General features: G+C 46.1%; 1 protein-coding gene across 1 annotated transcript in view; it reads left to right on the top strand.

The window, feature by feature from the left end:
- The window catches only part of TTLL9 (tubulin tyrosine ligase like 9), a gene marked incomplete at its 3' end in the record, with an annotated part of 42,634 nt that extends 21,257 nt beyond the window's left edge, over positions 1–21,377 (top strand). The window contains exons 6-12 of the mRNA XM_082670726.1: positions 1,187–1,227; positions 2,101–2,188; positions 12,863–12,921; positions 13,718–13,914; positions 15,967–16,080; positions 17,300–17,424; positions 21,301–21,377. Coding sequence (XP_082526852.1) covers positions 1,187–1,227; positions 2,101–2,188; positions 12,863–12,921; positions 13,718–13,914; positions 15,967–16,080; positions 17,300–17,424; positions 21,301–21,377 — 701 coding nt within the window. The remainder of the gene's footprint in view (positions 1–1,186; positions 1,228–2,100; positions 2,189–12,862; positions 12,922–13,717; positions 13,915–15,966; positions 16,081–17,299; positions 17,425–21,300) is intronic.
- Positions 21,378–22,404: the final 1,027 nt, after the last annotated feature.

Genomic DNA, 22,404 nt, shown 5'->3' on the forward strand with positions numbered 1-22,404 from the left:
AGAAGTAAGATAGTTCCACACAGCGGTGAGTGTTAGGAAGTAAATCAAGTGCAGGGTGAGGGAGGGCCTCTCTGCAGAGGTGACGGGAGCTGAACCCTGAATGACAGCTAGGAGTCACCCGTGGGTAGATTTGGAGGCCCGGGGAGATGTAAGGGCCAAGGGCCTGAGGCGGAACCAGGCTATGGCGCATGAAACCTTCTCGGATTTCCCCAGGCCGTCTCCACCTCTGCTTTTCCCACACAGGGGCCGTGAAGTACAGACACGTCAGGCAGTATGTGAGGAGGGGCGTCTTGGGAGGGTCTGGTCTGAGAGGAGCCAGTGCTCCGAAGGGGACAACATCACTTACCTCCTCTCACTTCCTCAGGAAATGTCCTTCCGCCGGGGCAGTCCGTGGTGTCTTCTCCACCCCTCCCTTTCCCAGTGACCCCATCCTCTCTCGTGGTTTTAACCACCACCCAGATCCAGTAACTCCCAGCTTTCTGTCTGCAGCCGAGACCTTGCCCTGCACCCCAGACCCTGATGTCCTGCAGCCTGTATCATCCCCTCGCAGGCATCTCTCAGCAACTCGAATCCAACAGGACTAAAATCTACCCCTTGTCCTCCCCCCACTATCTGGCTCACCCACCAGCCTCCCCCTGGGGACGCAGCCCTCGCACCCCCAAGCCAGAAGGTGGAGACCGTTCTGGGAGGGTCCCTCTCTTCCCTCCCACATCTGGTTCTCCATCAAGTTCCCATGCAGCTTTTGAACCTGCTGGCCACCTCCATCCCAGTTCTGGACACGGTCCTCTCCCTCCAGGGCAACACGCCAGCCTCCGCATTGATGCCCACTGCTCTGGCCCCCTTCACTCTACTCCAAACACAGTTGCCAGAGGGATCGGACACCCTTCAGTAGCTTCCCATGGTTGGTGGAACAAAATCCAAAAACTGCACATGACCTGGTCTCTGCTGACCTCACTCACATCTCCTTCCACTCTGCCCTTGGACCAAGCTCTTTGTCGCCTCTGGGCCTCTACTCAGGCAGCTCCTCCTGTGCGAAGGCCCCGCCCCCTCTGGGCTAGGCCGGCACCCGGTACCTCCTGTGGCACACTGGGATTCACATCTGCCTGTCAACTGTTGTATCCCCCAAACCTAGCATGGTACACGTTCAATATTCATTACACTGATTAATTCTTCCCTTGCCTGACAGGCCGCAAGTTTGACCTGCGTGTCTACGTGCTGGTGATGTCGGTGAGTGACCAGTACAGGTGCCTTCCTCCAGTGGCGGGGAAGGGACAGTTGGACTGGGGGACAGGGGCAGAAGCCATTCTGGGGGCACCCGTGTGAGCTGTCTGGTTTAACCTGCCTGGGAGAGCCCAGGGGGTGGGTAAACAGATCCAAGCTTTGCCGTCTCAGAGACCCCAGCAACTGGGTTGTCACTCTGCCTTCCTTCTTTATTCATTCAGTCATCCATGGTAACCACAGCTAGCATGTATTGAAAACCAGGCCCAGTATTTAGCAGGTTTTATCTCATTCAGTCCTCCTAATAACCAGGGAGGTAGGATCTTTTATTGGCCTCATTTTACAGATAAGGAAACAGATCAAAGGGACTGAGTGACTGGCTTGAGGTCACACAGGTGGTGAGTGGCAGGGCTGGGACTTGGATCCAGGCATCCTACTCTCTTAACAAAGGAGGTGCTATACTCCCTCCACCCATGCATTCGACGAACACTTAAACCTTCCTGGTGCAATATTCTCTGCTGGGAACAGGATATAAGGGTGTCCAAGACAGGCTCGGCCCCTGTCCTCCTGGAGCTTACAGTCTGGTGGGGAATAGGGACACACCGTGAGCTGGTGGGTGTCACATGTGGTGGTGGAGCAGAGAAGACACCCATTAACTTTGTTCCCTTCTGCATCTCCCTACCCTTACTTCTACCTCCAGGGAAGGAGGGGGATCGAATCAAAGGAGGGTGATGTTTGAGCAGATTCATGAAGGATGATGTGGGAGAGAAGGCAGGGCATGCCAGGCGGAGGAAACAGCAGGTGCAAAAGCTAGGAGTTGTGAAAGTGCTGGTATTGATTCCCCTTCCCTTTTCTCTCTCTCCATTTCCACCTCCCCCACAGTACATGCCGCTGCGAGCCTGGCTGTACCGGGACGGCTTCGCCCGGTTCTCCAACACCCGCTTCACACTGAACAGCATTGATGACCAGTGTATCCTGGCATCCCACCCCCCACCCCTAAGTGTTCTCCACATACCCTGCTCTGCCTGTCCCCTGGCTGGTCCTGAGATAACTCATTCACTCCACAGATGTTGGCTGAGTGCCAGGCTCTGGTCTGGGCACAGGAGATGCAGCAGTGAACAAGATAGCCCTGGTCACTTCCCTTCCGGAGCTTACAATCTTGTGGAGATGGGGGATCCTCCAGTGATCTGAGGAGAGCAGCCTTGCTCTGCTCAGAGCAACTCACCCCAGGCTTCTCTGCTTGGTGATCATTTCACATTGATTCATGTTCATAGGATAGGAGTGTTTGAGTCCCTTTGGAGAATGTTTGCATCCTTTTACATGCCTAGTCATCAGCTCACTCATTCACTTGAATACAATGTCCTTTTCACCCATCAAATTGACAGATATGAAAATTTTGATAACACGCTATATTGGCAAGGCTAGGGGAATACATACATTGCTGGTGGAATGTGAACTGGTACAACCGCTTAGGAGGCAATCTGGCAAATTATCAAAAGACAAATGCACAGACCCTCTGACCGAGCAATTCCCTTCTGGAGTTTATCCTGCAGGTACACTAACAATATAGTAAAAGAGGGGGTTAAATGTTATTCACTGCACAGCCTTGTTGTGAGATTTTTTAAAAAAGAAAATACCTAAATGAATTACTCATTTATACAGTGGAGTACTATACAGCTGTTAAAAAGGAATGGGGGGGCTTCCCTGGTGGTGCAGTGGTTGGGAGTCCGCCTGCCGATGCAGGGGACGCGGGTTCGTGCCCCGGTCCGGGAGGATCCCACATGCCGCGGAGCGGCTGGGCCTGTGAGCCATGGCCGCTGAGCCTGCACGTCCGGAGCCTGTGCTCCGCAACGGGAGAGGCCACAACAGTGAGAGGCCCACGTACCACACACACACACACAAAAGTGTATCTCTGTATATGTTTTTATCTGTGCCTAGATATCTCTGGAAGGATGTAGAAGAAACAGGAAGCAGAATTTGCCTTTGGGAGGAGAAATGGGCAGGTGGAGACTGGGGTGGGAAGGAGATACTCCTTATATACATTTTTATACCTTTTGACTTTTGAACTATGTGAATGTATTATCTGGTTCAAATATAAACATCAAAGATTGTTTTTAAGATTTTCAGACATGAGCATCAGAGGAAAAGGGGTATGATCAGAAATATTTAGGAGATAAATCAGCACGACTAGATCACCTGCATATGGGAGAGGTGGAAATGACAAGTGATGTTGCCAAGCTTCTGGCTTGGGCAATCCAACTGATGCTTTTAGTCAATTCACATCACTGTGCCTTAATTTCATTATTCAATTAAGTGTCTGTCCAAGATAATACATTCCCTACATGATAGAAGGGCTTAGGCCTTCCTGAGAATTTTCTACAATTTGTTTCTTTCTATTTAACCAACTTCAGCCTTTCCAGTATGTTTGTTTTATTTTGTGATTCTAACAAGCCTTTACCATATGCAACTCATCAAATTTATTTTACTTTCATTTTTTGCCACCTCATTTCTTATTAAAGTTAAATGATACGTGTAAAGCACTTAAACAATGCCTAACCCAGAATGACTACTCAGTACACGTTAGTGGTCTCCCGACCCCCATTTAAAAGTGTTTGCTTATCTGCAGGCATCATGGGGCCTTATTAAACTGAGGCCTCTCCCAGGGCTAGTTTCTGTTTAATGAGCCTTTGCTGTGTTCACAGTGAGTGAATACACGTAATTTTCCATCCCTTCTTTTAATTGTTCTTAATTTTTAAATACTGAAATATTTAAATTCTATGAAAACTGCCGGAAAGGCTGTAACAGAAATCTATGCATCTACCATCCAGATTTAGCAGATATTAATATTTTGCCATATTTGCTTTAGAAACACAGCAACTTTTAAAATAATAAAGCAACTTGGGATCACAAAATAATAATATATAATATTATTAACCTGACTTTAAATAAATATATATAACATATATAGTTTACACACAATTATTCAAATACATATATGCATATACACACACCCAAAATATAAAAATATTCACCTCAACACTGTAGTAGTAAACAAGAAGAAACAGCTTAACCCACCCTAGGGGGACGGTGAAATGAATGATAAAGCATTTCCAGGATCCTGTGTAGCTGTTGGATACAATGCGGTGATTGAAATGTCATGGAAAAGTACCTACAGGAATTCCCTAGCGGTCCAGTGGTTAGGATTCTGCGCTTTCACTGCTGAGGGCCCGGGTTCCATCCCTGTTTGGGAACACTAAGATCCCACAAGCTGCAAAGCTTTGCCAAGAAAAACAAACAAACAGAAACCCAACGTATCTCACAGACCATGAGGTGGAAACATGTGCGGTGTAGAACTGGGGTGCGTTTACAATCCCATTTTTGCTTTTAGGGAAGTACGTTTCTGTTTAGAAGAAAGTATGAAAGGATACTCATGAATCTATTAACTTTGAAAAATTCAGAGGATTAGAATCAGGTCAGGAAACGTTTACTGTCAACTTTACACATTTCTCTATATTATGAACTGTTCTTTATAACTGCTATGAATTACTTTAATAGTAAAGAGAATAAAACATTTAAAGGATATAGCCTTCATAATAAAAGTATAGCTCTTTAAAGACAAATCAGAAAATACAGAAATGTACAAAAAGGGGGGAGGGAGGAAAAGAAAAGAAACCTTTTCTAGTCACACTTTCTAGAAATAACTACTTACCTTTTTGATGTCTTTCCTCCCAGGTTTTTTGTTGTTGTTTGGCCTTTTATATATGAGTGATCACACTGTATAAGTATAACCTTTTTTTCACTGAACATTATTTAAGTATTTTCCTTATAGACATTTTTTATTAGTTACAAAGTATTCCATTGAATAGATTTACTGGTTTACTAATCCTACTTGCTGCAGGCATTTGGGAAGTAGTCAATTTCTTCCTGTTATGACAAACAATGCTGCAAAGAAACATATTTTTTTCATAAATCTTTTACTATATTAAAATTTATTCCTTTGTATGTTGCCACAGGGGTATAAATACTGGGTCAAGGGCATCGGCCAGATTGTTTTTCAGAAGATTTCCTCATATTTTTACCCTCCCACTGACATTTCATCCCAGCTCCCCAGCACTGGGGACGATCAATTAAAAAACACATTTCCAGGGCTTCCCTGGGGCGCAGTGGTTAAGAATCTGCCTGCCAGTGCAGGTGACACGGGTTCAAGCCCTGGTCCTGAAAGATCCCACATGCTGCAGAGCAACTAAGCCCGTGCACTGCAACTACTTAAGCCCGCGTGCCTAGAGCCTGTGCTCCACAACAAGAGAAGCCACCACAATAAGCCCGCGCACTGCAATGAAGAGTAGCCCCCATTCGCCACAACTAGAGAAAGCCCGTGCGCAGCAACGAAGACGTCACACAGCCAAAAATAAATAAATTTATTAAAAAAAAAACACATTTCCAAAACAATTGGCATATATAGGTGAAGCATATATGGGAATTCATTGTACTATTCTTGCAAGTATTCTGTGGGTTTTAAATTTTTTCCCAATAAAAAGGTTTAAAAAAATGTAACTGACTTGATGGGGAAGCAGATTTTTTGCCTTAGAATTTGCATCTCTTCCAATTTGCATTTTTCCCCCATTTACATCCCTTTAAAATTGTGTATCTTTTATTACTAGAAACTTTGGGCACTTTCCCAGATGGTCTTTTACCAGTTATATTTTTTCTTTTATGTTTTCATATCCTTTATCTATTTCTCTATTAGGGTCATACAATTTTACTGTTAACAATTTATGCGTGATTTTCACGTGACAAAACATTAGCCTGTCATATTTGTTACAAATCTTTTCTCTAGTCATGTTTGCCTTTCATTTTTGCCTTGACATCTGATTAATTTCCTTTTCACATAGTTGACTATATCCACTGATTTCCTCTGTGATTTCTATTGTCATTTCTAAGATAAGAAAATCCTTTTCCCCCTGAAGATCTCACAGCTAATCAGTTCCACTTCTCTATGAATTGGACCGTTTGTTTGCTTACTTTTTGCCACTTAGCTTGTTGGTCCATTGGAACCTGGTTTCAGGTCCATCTGTGGAGAGGGGAGGCTCTGAGGTCAGCTGACCAGTCACCCACTCTCCTCCTTTAGCCTCTGCTTCTCCCTGGAAACTAGGGAAGTCCCTGACTTCTCCTCCCCGCAGGCAGGAGCAGTGTGCGGAGAAATGTGAGTGTTTCCTCCATCACAAGGGAGCAATTTCCCCTCTTAAAGCCAGTAACTCACTTTGCCTGAACATCCTCTTTTTCCATTTTTTTAAATAACAATTGTATTGTGATATATTCACATACTAAACAGTTCACTCAGTTAAATCATACAACTCAATGGTTCTTTTTTGAAAAAAATTAATTAATTTATTTATTTATTTATGGTTGTGTCGGATCTTCGTTGCTGCACACGGGCTTTCTCTAGTTGTGGCGAGTGGGGTCGTTGCGGTGTGCAGACTTCTCATTTTGGTGGCTTCTCTTGTTTCAGAGCATGGGCTCTAGGTGCGTGGGCTTCAGTAGTTGTGGCACATGGGCTCAGTGGTGTGATTTCTGGGCTCTAGAGCATACGCTTAGTAGTTGTGACACATGGGCTTGCCCTGCGGAATGTGGGATCCTCTGGACCAGGGCTCAAACCCGTGTCCCCTGCATTGGCAGGCGGATTCTTAACCACTGCGCCACCAGTAAAGTCCCAACTCATTGGGTTCTTATCATCTTCACACAACCATCACCACATTCAGTTTTAGAACATTTTCACGATCCCCCAAAAGAAACTCCATATTCATCAGCTGTCGTTTCCCATTTCCTTCCGACCCCACTTCCCAGCCCTATGCAACCACTTTTTACTCTATATGTTGCTTATTCTGGACATTTCATATAAATGGATTCATATAATATGTGGTCTTTTGTATCTTCTTTTATTAAGCATAATGTTTTCAAAGTTCACCCATGTCATAACCTGTAGCAGTACTTCATTCCTTTTTTATTGCTAAGCAATGTTCCATTGTATAGATATAGCACATTTTATTTACCCATTCATTAGTTGATGGACATTTGGGTTGTTTCTACTTTTGAGCTATTATTAATAATGCTGCTATGGACATTTGTGTACAAGTTTTTGTGTGGACATATGTTTTTATTTCTCTTGGGTATATACTAGGAGTGGTGTTGCTGGTCACATGGTAATTTTATGTTTAACCTTTTGAAGAACCAGTAAACTATTTTCCAAAGCACTGCACCATTTTACATTCCCACCAGCATGGTAGGAGAGTTCCAGTTGCTCCACATCCTTGCCAACATTTGTTATTATCTGTCCTTTTTTATTATAGCCACACTAGTGGATGTGAAGTGGTTTTGATTTGCATTTCCTTGATGACTAATGATGTTAAGCATCTTTTTGTGTGCTTCCTGGCCATTTGTAAATCTTTGGAGAAATTTCTACTCAAAGCCTTTGCCCATTTTCTCATTAGGTTGTCTTTTTTATTGTTGAGCTGTAAGTTTCTAAATGTATTTTTAATACTGCTCCCTTATCAGATACACGATTTACAAATATTTTCTTCCATTCTGTGGGTTGTCCTTTATATTTTTTAATATATATTGTTCCATTGTTTGTTTTCTCTTTTTTAAATGTTTATTTATTTATTTATTTTTGGGTCGGGTCTTGGTTGCAGGCACACAGAATCTTTTTGTTGCAGTGCGGGCTCTTTGTTGCAGTGCGCAGGCTTCTCTCTAGTTGTGGCGTGCAGGCTTAGTTGCCCAACCAGGAATCGAACCTGTATCACCTGCATTGGAAGGCAGATTCTTAACCACTGGACTGCCAGGGAAGTCCCTGGTTGTCCTTTTTTTTAAGGACTATTTTTTAGAGCAGTTTTAGGTTCATAGCAAAATTGAGAGGAGGGTACAGAGATTTCCCATATACCCCCTTCCCCCATGTGTGCATAGCCTCCCCCACTATCAACACCACTCACCAGAGTGGTACATTTGCTACAATTGATGAACCTATGTTGACACATCATAATCACCCAAAGTCCATAGTTTACATTAAGGTTGTACATTCTATGGGTTTGGACAAACATATAATGATATGTATCCATCATATTGTATCATACAGAGTGATTTCACTGCCCTAAAAATCCTCTGCGCACTGCCTTTTCATTTTCTTCATAAAGTCCTTTGAAACACAAAAGTTTCTAATTTTGATGAAGTCCAATTTATCTACTTTTTTATTGCCACCTGTGCTTTTTTTTTAATCTCAATATAATTTTTTTTACATCTTTATTGGAGTATAATTGCTTTACAATGCTGTGTTAGTTTCTGCTGTACAACAAAGTGAATCAGCTATATGTATACTTATATCCCTATATCCCCTCCCTCTTGAGCCTCCCTCCCACTCTCCCTACCCCACCCCTCTAGGTTGTCACAAAGCACCGAGCTGATCTCCCTGTGCTATGCAGCAGCTTCCCACTAGCCATCCATTTTGCATTTAGTAGTGTATATTTGTCAATGTTACTGGCTCACTTCATCCCAGCTTCCCCTTCTCCCCCCGTGTCCTCAAGTCCATTCTCTACATCTGCATCTTTATTCCTGCACTGCCACTAGGTTCATCAGTACTGTATTTTTTAGATTCCATATATGTGCATTAGCATACGGTATTCGTTTTTCTCTTTCTGACTTACTTCACTCTATGACAGACTCTAGGTACATCCACCTCACTACAAATAACTCAATTTCGTTCCTTTTTATGGCTGAGTAATATTCCCTTGTATATATGTGCCACATCTTCTTTAACCATTCATCTGTCGATGGACACTTAGGTTGCTTCCATGTCCCAGCTATTGTATAAATAGTGCTGCAATGAATATTGTGGTACATGTATCTTTTTGACTTATGGTTTTCTCAGGGTATATGCCCAGTAGTAGGATTGCTGGGTCATATGGTAGTTCTGTTTCTAGTTTTTTAAGGAACCTCCATACTGTTCTTCATAGTGGCTGTATCAGTTTACATTCCTATGAACAGTGCAGGAGGGTTCCCTACACCCTCTCCAGCATTTATTGTTTGTAGATTTTTTGATGATGGCCATTCTGACGGGTGTGAGGTGATACCTCATCGTGGTTTTGATTTGCATTTCTCTAATGATAAGTGATGTTGAGGATCTTTTCATGTGTTTGTTGGCCATCTGTATGTCTTCTTTGGCGAAATGTCTATTTAGGTCTTCTGCCTATTTTTGGATTGGGTTGTTTGTTTTTTTGATATTGAGCTGCATGAGCTGCTTGTATATTTTGGAGATTAATCCTTTGTCAGTTGCTTCGGTTGCAAATATTTTCTCCCATTCTGAGGGTTGTCTTTCTGTCTTGTTTATGGTTTCCTTTGCTGTGCAAAAGCTTTTAAGTGTCATTAGGTCCCATTTGTTTATTTTTGTTTTTGTTTTGTTTTTGAGGTACACGGGCCTCTCACTGTTGTGGCCTCTCCCTTTGCGGAGCACAGGCTCCAGACGTGCAGGCTCAGCAGCCATGGCTCACGGGCCTAGCCGCTCCGCGGCATGTGGGATCTTCCCGGACCAGGGCACGAACCCTTGTCCCCTGCATCGGCAGGCGGACTCTCAACCACTGCGCCACCAGGGAAGCCCTATTTTTGTTTTTATTTCCATTACTCTAGGAGGTGGGTCAAAAAGGATCTTGCTGTGATTTATGTCATAGAGTGTTCTGCCTATGTTTTCCTCTAAGAGTTTTGTAGTGTCTGGCCTTACATTTAGGTAAGTTTAATCCATTTTCAATTTATTTTTTTGTATGATGTTAGGAAGTGTTCTAATTTCATTCTTTTACATGTAACTGTCCAGTTTTCCCAGCACCACTTACTGAAGAGGCTGTCTTTTCTCCATTGTATATTCTTGCCTCCTTGTCAAAGATAAGGTGACCATAGGTGCAAGGGTTTATCTCTGGGCTTTCTATCCTGTTCCATTGATCTATATTTCTGTTTTTGTGCCAGTACCATATTGTCTTGATTACTGTAGCTTTGTAGTATAGTCTGAAGTCAGGGAGCCTGATTCCTCCAGCTCCGTTTTTTGTTCTCAAGATTGTTTTGGCTATTCATGGTCTTTTGTGTTTCCATACAAATTGTAAAATTTCTTGTTCTAGTTCCGTGAAAAATGCCATTGGTAATTTGATAGGGATTGCTTTGGGTAGTATAGTCATTTTCACAATGTTGATTCTTCCAATCCAAGAACATGGTATATCTCTCTATCTGTTTGTATCATCTTTCATTCCTTTCATCAGTATCTTATAGTTTTCTGCATTCAGGTCTTTTGCCTCCTTAGGTAGGTTTATTCTTAGGTATTTTATTCTTTTTGTTGCAATGGTAAATGGGAGTATTTCCTTAATTTCTCTTTCTGATTTTTCATCCTTAGTGTATAGGAATGCAAGAGATTTCTATGCATTAATTTTGTATCCTGCTACTTTACTAAATTCATTGATTAGCTCTAGTAGTTTTCTGGTGGCATCTTTAAGATTCTCTATGTATAGTATCATGTCATCTGCAAACAGTGACAGTTTTACTTCTTCTTTTCCAATTTGGATTCCTTTTATTTCTTTTTCTTCTCTGATTGCTGTGGCTAAAACTTCTAAAATGATGTTGAATAATAGTGGTGAGAGTCTTGTTCCTGATCTTAGAGGAAATGCTTTCAGTTTTTCACCATTGAGAATGATGTTTGCTGTGGGTTTGTCATATATGGCTTTTATTATGTTGAAGTAGGTTCCCTCTATGCTCACTTTCTGGAGAATTTTTTAATCATAAATCAATGTTGAATTTTGTCAAAAGTTTTTTCTGTGTGTATTTCACCTGTATTTTTGTTGTCACAGCTAAGGAGCTCTGCCTAACCCAAGGTTGCAATGACTTATTCCTAAATGTTATTCTAAGAGCTTTATAGTTTTTGCTCTTATATTTAGGTCTGTGGTCCATTTGGAGTTAATTTTTGTCTATGGTATGAGAAAGGGGTCTAACTTTATTCTTTCACACATGGATATTCAGGCATCCCCACCCCATTTGTTGGAAATACTTTGCTTCCCACCACTTAGTTGTCTTGGCACCCTTTTTGAAAATCAATTGACCAAAAATGTAAGGGCTCTCTTCCTTTTAGTGGTTTGTTATGTGCTTATTCTTTTGAAATTAAGGCAGAAAATCTCTCAGACAAATGTGAAAAAAAAAAAAAGGTCTTTGAAAAGCCCTAAAGAAGACATTCTAGGAAAATGGTGCTACAGAGAATACCCACCTTCTCTGGAGAGGCTGAAGCCCTGTCCAATATGCCACAAATATGGAGAAACATACATGTTAGGGGAATTAGACTTGGGTCAGTGACCTAGAGCCTCTACCTCTGCATGTGTGAAATGTCCCAATGTTACCAACCAGGGTTCTTGGCCTCCTCAATCAATAGAAATTGATCAGAGGCCAGAGAAGAAATTCAGCCAAGGCTTTATTGGGGCCCCTGCTGCAGCAGTGGGGGGCAAGAACAAGTAACAAGTTCCCTTACTCACCAAGGTGGGGGGAGCTGGTTCCTTATATGGGATGAAGGTAAGGGTGTGTCCAGGGGTCGGGCCAGAAGGGTGGCTTAGGTGGTTTGCCCAACGCTTTGGTGGTGGTGGTGTGTAGGGGGCATGTGCAATACCCTGCTTTTGCTCCCGACCCTCTGCTTTTGCTCCTGGCTCTTCAGAAGTGGCAGTTGGGCTTTTTGGTCTCTTTGTATCTTGTTGTCCATAACTTGCCCCAACTGCGCATGCATGCAGTTATTTTTGGTCCCTTACAGTTTCTGTGTATCCAGGTGCAAGCACTGCAGCAAAAGGTCTCAGCCTGTCTCACCAACAAGTCCAAGTGAAAGTTATGTCTTGTCACTACACAAGGTTTTGGGGATCCATCTTACTTAGTTATGTGGAGGAGGATGTTGAGAAGGGGTATTCTGAGTGGCTGTCATCCTCTCTGAGCCTCGAAGCTCTCTTCTGTGAGATGGGAATGATTTGGGGAATACATGAGCTGAAGTGTGTGAACATGCTCTGTAAGCTTCAAAGTGTTGCCGATGTTACTGGTGGTGACGATGGTAATGATACCGAAAGGCAAACTCTCAGGGCTGGGACTTCAAAGGCGGCCAACTTGACCCCATCCCAATGCTGGGTCACTTCTCTGGTATTCCTGCAGTGGCCACCCAGGCTGAGCCCCTCTAGTGACAGAGAGCTCAGAATGTCCTGAGATGGCTGTTCTGTGCTTGGTCTTTCTACATGTTAGAAAGTGTTCTCTCCTCTTGAGTGGAACAATCCTAATCTAATATCAGCCACGCCAGGCACTGTAAGAGGTGCTTCTACACAGCGTCTTATCTGATTTTTCAGATAACCCTGTGAGGTCAGTATACTACTACACGCCCCCATTTAATAGGTGGGGAAACAGGCTCAGAGAGGTTAAGTGACTTGCTCAGGGGTGCGAGCCCATCTGACTCCGAAGCCCCCGCACGTGACCTCTGGGCTGTTTGGTGGCCTTCCCCCATCACTTCCCGAGCAAGGGTCTCAGTTCGGTCCCTGGGGGCTACATGGCACAGGGCTCAGCGCCTTCTTGTCCGCACTGGCCCTTGACCACTAATCTCTGCCAGACGTCCACCTCACCAATGTCGCCGTGCAAAAGACGTCTCCTGACTACCACCCAAAGAAGGTGAGGAACCTGGGCTTCTGCCCTCCAGGTATGGCCTCTGGGACTGGGCTGGGGGGAGGAGGAGGGATACCAAGGAGCCGAAGAGAGTTCAGATCACCCTTCCCGTTTGCAGGGCCCAGGGCAAGAGTACAAATGGAGGCCCACACGTCATGTGTCTAAATATTTAAAAGTTACAAATCAAACGAACACACTGTTTAAAAAAATGTGTTGTATCCTCCTACCTTGACAGATATACTCCTATCATCTATCTATCTATCTATCTCTCATCTGTCATCTGTCATCTGTCTACCTAATAACCTGCAAGGCCAGGTTCATATTTAGAACACTCAGACTTTTCAGAGTTAAAAGCCAGAACAGAAGAGCCCAGGAAGAGATGGTCCCCAGCTCCCCATCACCCCGAGGGGGCTTCCTTCAAACACACACACACACACACACACACACACACACAAACAGCAAGCTGTTGGTGACTCCCTGGGCCTTGGGCTGCACAATGGTCAGGGCAGTCTGTCTGCGTAAGGGCAGGCCCAGGGAGGAAACTGGTGCAGGGCATTTGGTCAGGGACTTCTGGGGTGGTGGATAGCAGGCTGTGCTCTAGAAAGAGAGGCACAGGCTCTTGGGCATGTAGAATCTTCGCCCCTCAAGGAGGGACACACTTGGGGCTCTCCTAATCACAGGACTCAGGGCTGGGCCCCTCTCATCCAAGCCTAGGGGCTGTGCTGATGGTAAATGATGGTCTGGATGGGCCAGGTCCGGGTTGACCGAGGCTCCCTCTCCCAACCCGGCGGCGGGGTCCCAGGGCTGCAAGTGGATGCTGCAGCGCTTCCGGCAGTATCTGGCATCCAAGCATGGGCCCACGGCAGTGGAGACGCTCTTCAGTGACATGGACAACATCTTCATCAGAAGCCTGCAAAGCGTGCAGAAGGTGATCATCAGCGACAAGCACTGCTTCGAGCTGTATGGCTATGACATCCTTATAGACCAGGACCTCAAGCCGTAAGTGGATGGGCTCGCGGCCCGGAGGGCCTGGAGGGGTGTTTTACACACTCTGCACCCGGACTGCCCGGGTTTGAGCTCAGCTCTGCCACTTCCCAGTGGGGCACACTTTCTTTTTCTGTGCCTCAGCTTGCCTGTCTATAAAATGGTCACTGTGGGACTTCCCTGGCGGTCCAGCGGTTAAGACTCTGCACTTCCACTGCAGGGGGCACGGGTTCGATCTCTGGTCGGGGAGCTAAGATCCTGCATGCCGCGCGGTGCGGCCAAAAAATATTAAAAAATAAAATAAAACGGTCACTCTGTCTGTAAGATCGTTATGAGGAAGAAGTGAGGTACTGAGCCCCATGCCTGGCACTGAGGCCTTTGCTGAGCATCTGCTGAGTCAGCGATCCTCCCCTCCTATCAGGCAAGAAGCTTCCCCTCTGTTAGCCCTGGTGCTTTGAGGATGCAAAGTGCCATGTAAGGAAGTACTGTTACCATGTCGATCCCTGCCAAGAATTTTGTGCCCTCCCAGTGCCCACGAGGAGGTTGAGCTGATGAGTAGAACAAACCTGAACTATCAGGGAACACAGTGATGGCCCTTACGTGATACAACAGGGCACAGAAGCCCAGTGGGGTTGTTGAGGCAGCTTGAGGTCATGCAGTAAGTCAAGGGCTGAGCCAGGCCCAGGGTCCATGTTCCTGGGCTGAGCTGCTCCCACAGCACTGAGGTTCCTGGACCCAACCCCCTCCCCAGGGTCACTGTATAGCTGTTGAGGGGCTTTCTGAGCTAGGAGTAGGAGCCCTAGAGCAAGACCTAAGTCGGGCCCAAGTTCAAGAGAAACAGGGGCCGGGCACCAGTGGGTCTCTCTCCCTTGCCCCCGGGGATGCAAGATGTGCTATGGGCATTAAAGTGGACACTGAAAGGGGAAACAAGCTTGGCAGGAGGCAGAAAATAGTGGAAAGGGGGCCCTAGTCTCCCACTGACCTGCTGGGTGAGCCCTGCCCTCTCTGTGCCCCAGATTCCTGTCTGTAAAATGACAGGGTTGCACAAAACAAGCGGTTGCAGGCTGGCGGCCCTTGAGCTGCTTCTGGCCTGCAGACACTTTGAGTTTGGCCTTCCCGATGTTTTTGCATTTGGTTGATTTTCATTGACAGTCTCCAATAACTGGAAGATGTTTACACAAAAACCTGGATTTTTTGGCTTTTCTGGGAAAGTCAGAGGATCTTGCAATTCTGGGTTCACATTCTCACAGGGCAACGCTCTCCTAGAGCCTCCATAGCCACCCCTTTAGACATGGAATGCTCTTTCCGGCTCACCACAGTCCCTACCCCTCCCTGCTACTCCCCACCCCCTGACGTGTCAGGCCATTTATGGGCAAAGTTTCACTAGGAAAGGAGTTTTTCTTGTACTCACAGCTCTTTTGAAAGAAGGAAAAGCGATAACAAGCATGAGGGAAGCAAAATCATTCTTACCCCCACCAACTTGCTTCCTATAAGTCACCACCTGGACCCTGTGGGAACTGCCCAAGTTTGTGACAGTTGTTTTCAAAAGTTTTGTGCGTCCCTGGTGGTGCACTGGTTAAGAATCCGCCTGCCAATGCAGGGGACACGGGTTTGAGCCCTGGTACGGGAAGATCCCACATGCCGCGGAGCAGCTAAGCCTGTGCGCCACAACTACTGGGCCTGCGCTCTAGAGCCCGCGAGCCACAACTACTGAGCCCGCGTGCCACAACTACTGAAACCCACGCGCCTAGAGCCCGTGCTCCGCAACAAGAGAGGCCACCGCAATGAGAAGCCTGCGCACCACAATGAAGAGTAGCTCCCGCTCGCTGCAACTAGAGAAAGCTTGCGCGCAGCAACGAAGACCCAATGCAGCCAAAATTAAAAATAAATTTAATTAAAAGAAGAAAGTTTTAGCCCCTGAACCCTTTCTTCAAATGGAAATGTGGAGAGAGCAGCCCTGGTTGAATTGAGGGTGAGACCCAGGCACCCTATCTAGCCTCTCAGTGAAATTCCAGGGGCCTCAGGGACCAGGTACACTTAAGATTCTCTACTCCCTTCCCTCCGCAGGTGGCTCCTGGAGGTCAATGCATCCCCATCACTGACAGCCAGCAGCCAGGAGGACTATGAGCTCAAGACCTGCCTCCTGGAAGACACCCTGCACATCGTGGACATGGAGGCCAGGTGAGGGAGAGCAACCTTGCTCATGCATCCCTGTACCTGACCATCGGGGTTCCCACCGAGGATAGAGAACTCAGAACCTTGGGACTTGAGAGGCCCTCAGAGATGGCTCTGTCCACCCCGCCCCAGCATTCTACAGATGGAGAAACTGCAATGTCCACACAGGGTCAGATCCTGGCCCAGGGACTCAGCCCTGTCCCAGCAGAGCAGGCCAACTACAGCTTTCTGAGATTTGGCCCAGCAGGATTTCCTCAATATCTCCTGACTGTGTGACCCTGAACCACTCACTTCACCTCTCTGAGCCTCAGTTTTCTCATCTGTAAAATGGGAGATTTCATATCTATCTACCTCTCAGGTTTGTTAGATTAATTTACCAAGATAATTTATTATAAAGTGTGTAACTCACAGAAAGTGCACAGTAAGAGGCTATTTATTGATATAATGATGTGTATATAATAGAAAGATCCAGGGTTTGACTTCAGGAATGGCTCAGGCAGTGTTGGCTGGTTTGTCTGTTCTCACTTCCCTCTCTCTCATCTCTTTCCTCCGTATTAACTTTTCCCCAATTATTCTGGCAAAAGTTTGAGGGCTGACTCTCATTGCTCATTGGTGGGGATTGAGTCGCATGCCCATACCGGAACCAATCACTGTGACTCTGATTGACCTAGGTATTGTGCCCACCTCCCAGGGGGGTGGGGTTAACCCCACCTGAGCCATGAGAGTGAGAGAGGGAGGCATGGTTTTCCAAAGAAAAACCCAGGTACCCACAGGCTAAAAAATGGTGAAATGTATGCTGAGCAGGCAGAACCTCAGGTGCCCACTATATCCACCATCACTTATTCATTCGACAAACATTTGAGACCCTACTATGTGCTAGGCCTGTGTCACACACTGGGGACACAATAAAGGACATGACAGGCCTAGTCCCTGACTTCATGGAGTCTGTGGTCTGGGAAGAACAGCAGACTTCTTTAAACCAGAAAGCACGAATAGGTGCATGTTACTGGGGGCAAGTGTGGAAGCCTGGGGACAAATGGGGGATGACCCATCTGAGGCCTGTGTGGGCGCCTGGGAAACGACCAGTGAATGGATGGACAAAAGAAGATATACTCTGACAGGGTGGGTACCAGTCGGGTGCAGGGAACAGTCAGGGACCTGGCTTGAGTCTTAGGGCCCTACCAGGTGCACCTTCATTAACCCTTTTTGTCTCCTGCCTGTCCAGACTCACGGGAAGGGAGAAGCGAGTGGGAGGCTTCGACCTCATGTGGAACGATGGCCCTGTCAGCAGAGAAGATGGGGCTCACGACCTGTCGGGGCTGGGGAACTTTGTGACCAACACGCACCTTGGTATGTGGGGCCAGGTGGGGAGTGAGCACCAGGGATGAGTCACGGGAGGTGCCAAGTAGTCTAAGAGGCAGCTTGCCACAGTGGTTAGACTGTTTTAATTTGATCTACAATTTACCAGCTGTGTGACCTTGGGCAAGGGACTTACCTCTCTGTTCCTCATCTGTAAAACAGAGATTAAATAGTTTGTCTTAATATATGCCGTAGTGAGAGATATTATTAATCTGTCACAAGGTGGATTTCAAAAGGCTTAAGTGGCACCCACACAAAAAGCATGATATGTTGTTAAGAGAAATTAAGGACTTCGGGGCTTGACTTTAAATTTGGTTTTTCAAAAGTGAAAAATGTCCCTGACTATAAAAATTATTCATACTCATTGTAGAATATTTGAAAATTAAAGAAGAAAATTAAAGAAAAAACCATCCAGACGTAACCATCTTTAACAATCTGGTGTATTTCCACCCAGTTTTTCAAAAATGCATATATTCATGCTTTTTCTTTTACAAAATTGGCATTGGGCTGGAGCTTTGAGTCTAATTTCCCATGTAGCGTTTTTCATCTCATTCAATAATAAGAGCCTCTCTTTTGGAAACATTGTATGGCCAGGCCCAGACTAACTATTTTACGTACGTTATCTCATTTCATTTTTAGGCAGCTTTTATTCTTTTACAGATGAGGAAATGGCCTCCAGATATTACATCATTTGCTGATGGGCTTGGTTGTAAGTGGTGAGCAGGGACCTGAACCCCAATCTGTCTGTGACTCCAAAACCCGAATGCTTGGCTGCTAGTGCTTGTCCCTTAGCACAATTAAAACCAAAATTACCATATGGCTGTAAAACATCCCCAAATTTATGAAATCAATTTCATATAATCGAGCATTTGGCATGATTCCAGTTTTTCACTTTTATAAATAATCCTGTGAGAACATCCTCTCACATAAAGCTCAGCTGAAACTCTGGCTGTTTCATTAGGACAGATTCCTAGGAATAGAATTACTGGGTCAAAAGGATGGACTTATTACAGTCAAATTGCTTTCTTAGAAATATTACACAAATTTGCCAGTTCTGAATTTAAGACAACAGAAAACCTTTGCCAACTTCATAGGTAAAAAGATTGACTTGTTTTCTGTGCATTCCATTGATTATGGGTGGGGCTTCAGATTTAAAATTTGCATTTCTTCTTTTGTAAGCTGTCCATACTCTATTTTTCAATGGGCTTACATTTTTCTAAATTTGTAAAGGGCTTGGATATTAATATATTGAGGATATCATCCCTCTGTCAAACTTACTGTAAACATTTTCCTGAGTTTGTCATTTTGCTTTTTAAATTTTGTTTGTGGCATTTTTTTTTCTCTTTTTTGATGAAAAGAAGTTTTAAGTATCTTTTAGAGTTTGGTATGATTTAGGATTGGGTTCGGCTGCAAACACTAACAAGCCAACTAACAGTTATACAGATAGGAACTGATTTATCTTAAGCCACAGGAAGTCATGGGGTAGGCCGTACACAACAGCTGCACAAGGACCCAGCTCTTTCCTCTTTCTGCTTTGCCACTCTCAGCATGTTGCCTTGATGCTCATGCTTGTTGCCTCATGGCTACAAAACAGCTGCTCCAACTCCAGACACCGTGTCCTTGTCTCAGGCAGGAAGAGACAGGAAGGCCCAAGGGCCAAAGCCTTTCTTTCAAGCTTTGACTCTTTATTCCAAAAGGGAAGCCCTCCCAGCAACCTCTGCTGACTTCCCACCCACTAGAACTGGGTCACATGGCACCTCAGCCACAAGGAAGCCTGGGAAGTCAAGTAGTTTGCCTTCAGGAAAGCAAGGGAGAGAAGGTTTGTGAATGGTTTTCCCACAGCAGACCCCTAGTACCTGCCCGTGGTGTTGTTGGAGGATGACTATACAATGCTTTCAAGTTGTGCAATCACCTGGGAATCTTGTTAAAAATGCAGTTATGACTCAGTAGGTCTGGAGCAGGGGGCTAAGAGTCTGCATACCTAACAAGCTACTGTTATGTAACAAACCCTCCTAAAACCTCGCAGCTTAAAACAACTATATTTGCTTATGATTCTTCAGGTGTCGCCTGGGGTCTCTCACAGGGCTGCAGGCACCTAGCAGATTTGCTGAGACGTGATGGTCTAGGATAGCCTCATTCACATGTGTGGTGCTCGAGACTGACTGTCAGCAGCCTCTCTTTCCAGGTGGCCACTCATCCTCCAGCAGCCCTGCCCCAGGTTCTTCAGATGGTAGTCTCAGGGCTCCAAGAGGGCGAGAGAAGATGTAGCGAAGCCTTTTGAGGCCTAGGCTCAGAAATCCCACAATGTCATTCCACCACAATCCAGTAGCCAAAGCCAGTCCAGCCCAGATTCAGGGGACAAGGAGATAGACTCCACTTCTTGACGGGAGGCGCGGCACAGAGAGGCACCTTTGCAGAGAGGTGCATATAGGCCTGGGAGGATCATGGCAGCCGCCTGTGTTAACAGTCCACCTCAGATATCAATGCTGCTGGTTCCTGGACTCTGTTTGAGTAGGAAAGATTCAGAACAGTGGTTCTCCACCCTGGCTGAACATCGGAATCATGCAAGAGAATTAAAAACTACTGACGCCTGTTGGAGATAAGTATCTTTGGACGTCAGTATTTTTCAAAGCTCCCAGATAAGTCTGAAGCACAGCTTAGGTTGAGAGCCAGTGCTTCCCAAGACTCCAGCTGAGCGTCTGGGTGGATGGTTTTGAATACAGGAGGAGCTGGCTGGGGGTGGAAGAGTACTGATGAAATGAGTTAGGGATGTGCTGAGAACTGGTGAAAAGATAAACAGATAACTCAGAGATGAGTCTAGAACTCCAAGAAGAGATTTGCACTGGACACAAAGGTTTGAGAATTATGAACGAGCCAATTATAGTTAAAGCTAAGGTTCCACGGAACTCACTTTGGAAAACCCTGGGGATGCATTTAGTGGACTCTCGGCTCAGTGAAGCCTTGATGGCTGGTGAGTGCCTAGGAGGCAGGGATGGGGCTCTGGGGTGCTGAGAAGACGGCAGACACCTCCAGGTCAGTAGTTGTCCCCGTGGGGATTCAGTCAGTCAGCCACCATTCGTGAGTGCCATCAGTGTGCCTGGCCCAAGAGCAAATGACCACGGAGTCGCCTCAAGGATCAGCTCTGAGCGCAAAAGGGAGGGAACACTGTGAACGTGCTCAGAGAGGGGAGGTCATGTCAGGACTGCCTGGGACACATTTTCATGAGAGTAGGGGCCACCTGCAGGGAAGAGCCATCTCTTAGATGAAAGTGCCTGACACATGGGGTTGGATAAGGGAAGAAACTAACATTTAACCAATTAGGTACCAGGCACTGTGATAGCTTTAAGTGCATTTCCAGAGCAAAGCCAGAAGGTAAGGCAACGTGGGGTGGTGGTTAAGAGCTGGGCCTCTGGAGCTTGATAGCCTGGGTTCAGCCCTCAGTCCTGCTACTTATTGTGTGATTTGGAGTAAACTACTTAACCTCTTCAAGCCTCAGTTTTCTCTTGTACACGTTATTCCCGTGAAAGTTCAGCAAGTCAGTCCACATTCTGGACCTGAAGCAGCCCCTGGTTTGAGGTAAGCCCCCAGTGAATATTACCTGCTTTTGATGATCCTTACATTCACCCCATAAAGCAGGTATCCTGGTTTACAGATGAGAAAGCGGATGCTCAAAGAGGTAAATGACCTGCCTAAGGGCCATGACAGGCAGCAGGGGAGCCAGGATGCAAACCATAGGCCATCCGTGGTTGCATGGCTCCTGCTGTCCCCTCTTCCCGCAGGTAGTGGGAGCACAGGCCCCTCCACTCCCCCCAAATCCCCCTCTACTTGGGACAGCCCATCCCAGGCAACACTCCACTTCCCTTCCAGGCTGCGTCAATGATCGGAAAAAACAGCTGAGGCAGCTGTTCCGCTCCCTTCAAGGCCAGAAGAAAACTCCCAACTAATCCCCAGCACAGAGGAGAGCGGCCAGGGGAGGTGCCACACCAGTTCTCTCCCTGCTCCCAGTTTCCAGCACAGCAGCACCTCAGAGAACTCACCTCCCTCCCTCCCCCTCCCTCCGGCCTGGCAGCTGCTTTGCTAGCCTGGCACCCCCACCCTACCCTGGGCATCTCTGCACCAGGAGAGAGCCAATCCCCAGGACTGGAGAGACTTTAACCTTGACGGATCAGCTGGCTTGGCGGTCAGGCCCGAAGAGGACAAATGCGGCAAGTTCTGCTGCCCCAGAGATCACATCTAATAAAGGATCACAGTCTTTATTCGGGCTCCAGGCTTGGCTCAGGGGATGCTGTTGGCTGCAACCAAATCTTCCTGGCTTTGACCCTCTGATGTCTCCCCGGGGGGATCAGTGTTGAAAAGCTCCTCCAGGAGCAAGGGTTCAGGGTTTATGCAACTTAAGCTGTGTTTGCAAAGCAAGCAGTTACTAGATTGTGTGTTTACTGGGGGTCTGGGGAAGGCCTGAGCCTTATATGCATCTTGCCCTCCTTACAATACCCTGACTGCATGGCAGGGAACCCACGGACAAGGTAAGGATCAGGAAGACAGAGCTACTTAGAGACAGTCTCTGCAAAGGTGCACTTATCGAAGTCAGATGGGTGACCTAGGTGCCTCTCTGAACCTTCCTGTTTGAGGTTGGGAGCTGAGCTTTTTAGACCAGAAAGCCTTGGGCTGGCAGGCAGAGATGGCTTGGGGAGTTGGGCACAAGTAAGAATGTCTGCATTTTCCACATTCCTACGCCTCCTCTAGGTTGAAAAGAAGTTGCAGCAAGAGTGGGCTGGTGGCTAATTGCTCCAGGGCAACCTACCAAGGACCCTAGTCAGCTCCCTCTATTACTCTCCCCTCTTTCAGGACAGTTCTTTTGGCTGCAAGAATCTGACTGTGGAAGGAAAGGAAGGGGAGAAGTGGGGAGGGCTTTTGGAAGGAAAATACTGGGAAATCTAAGTGAATCAGCCAGCCTTGGGAAGCCCCTGAAGC

Source organism: Grampus griseus (genome assembly GCF_964374135.1).
Source record: "Grampus griseus genome assembly, chromosome: 14".
In the NCBI taxonomy this organism is placed as follows: Eukaryota; Metazoa; Chordata; class Mammalia; order Artiodactyla; family Delphinidae; genus Grampus; species Grampus griseus.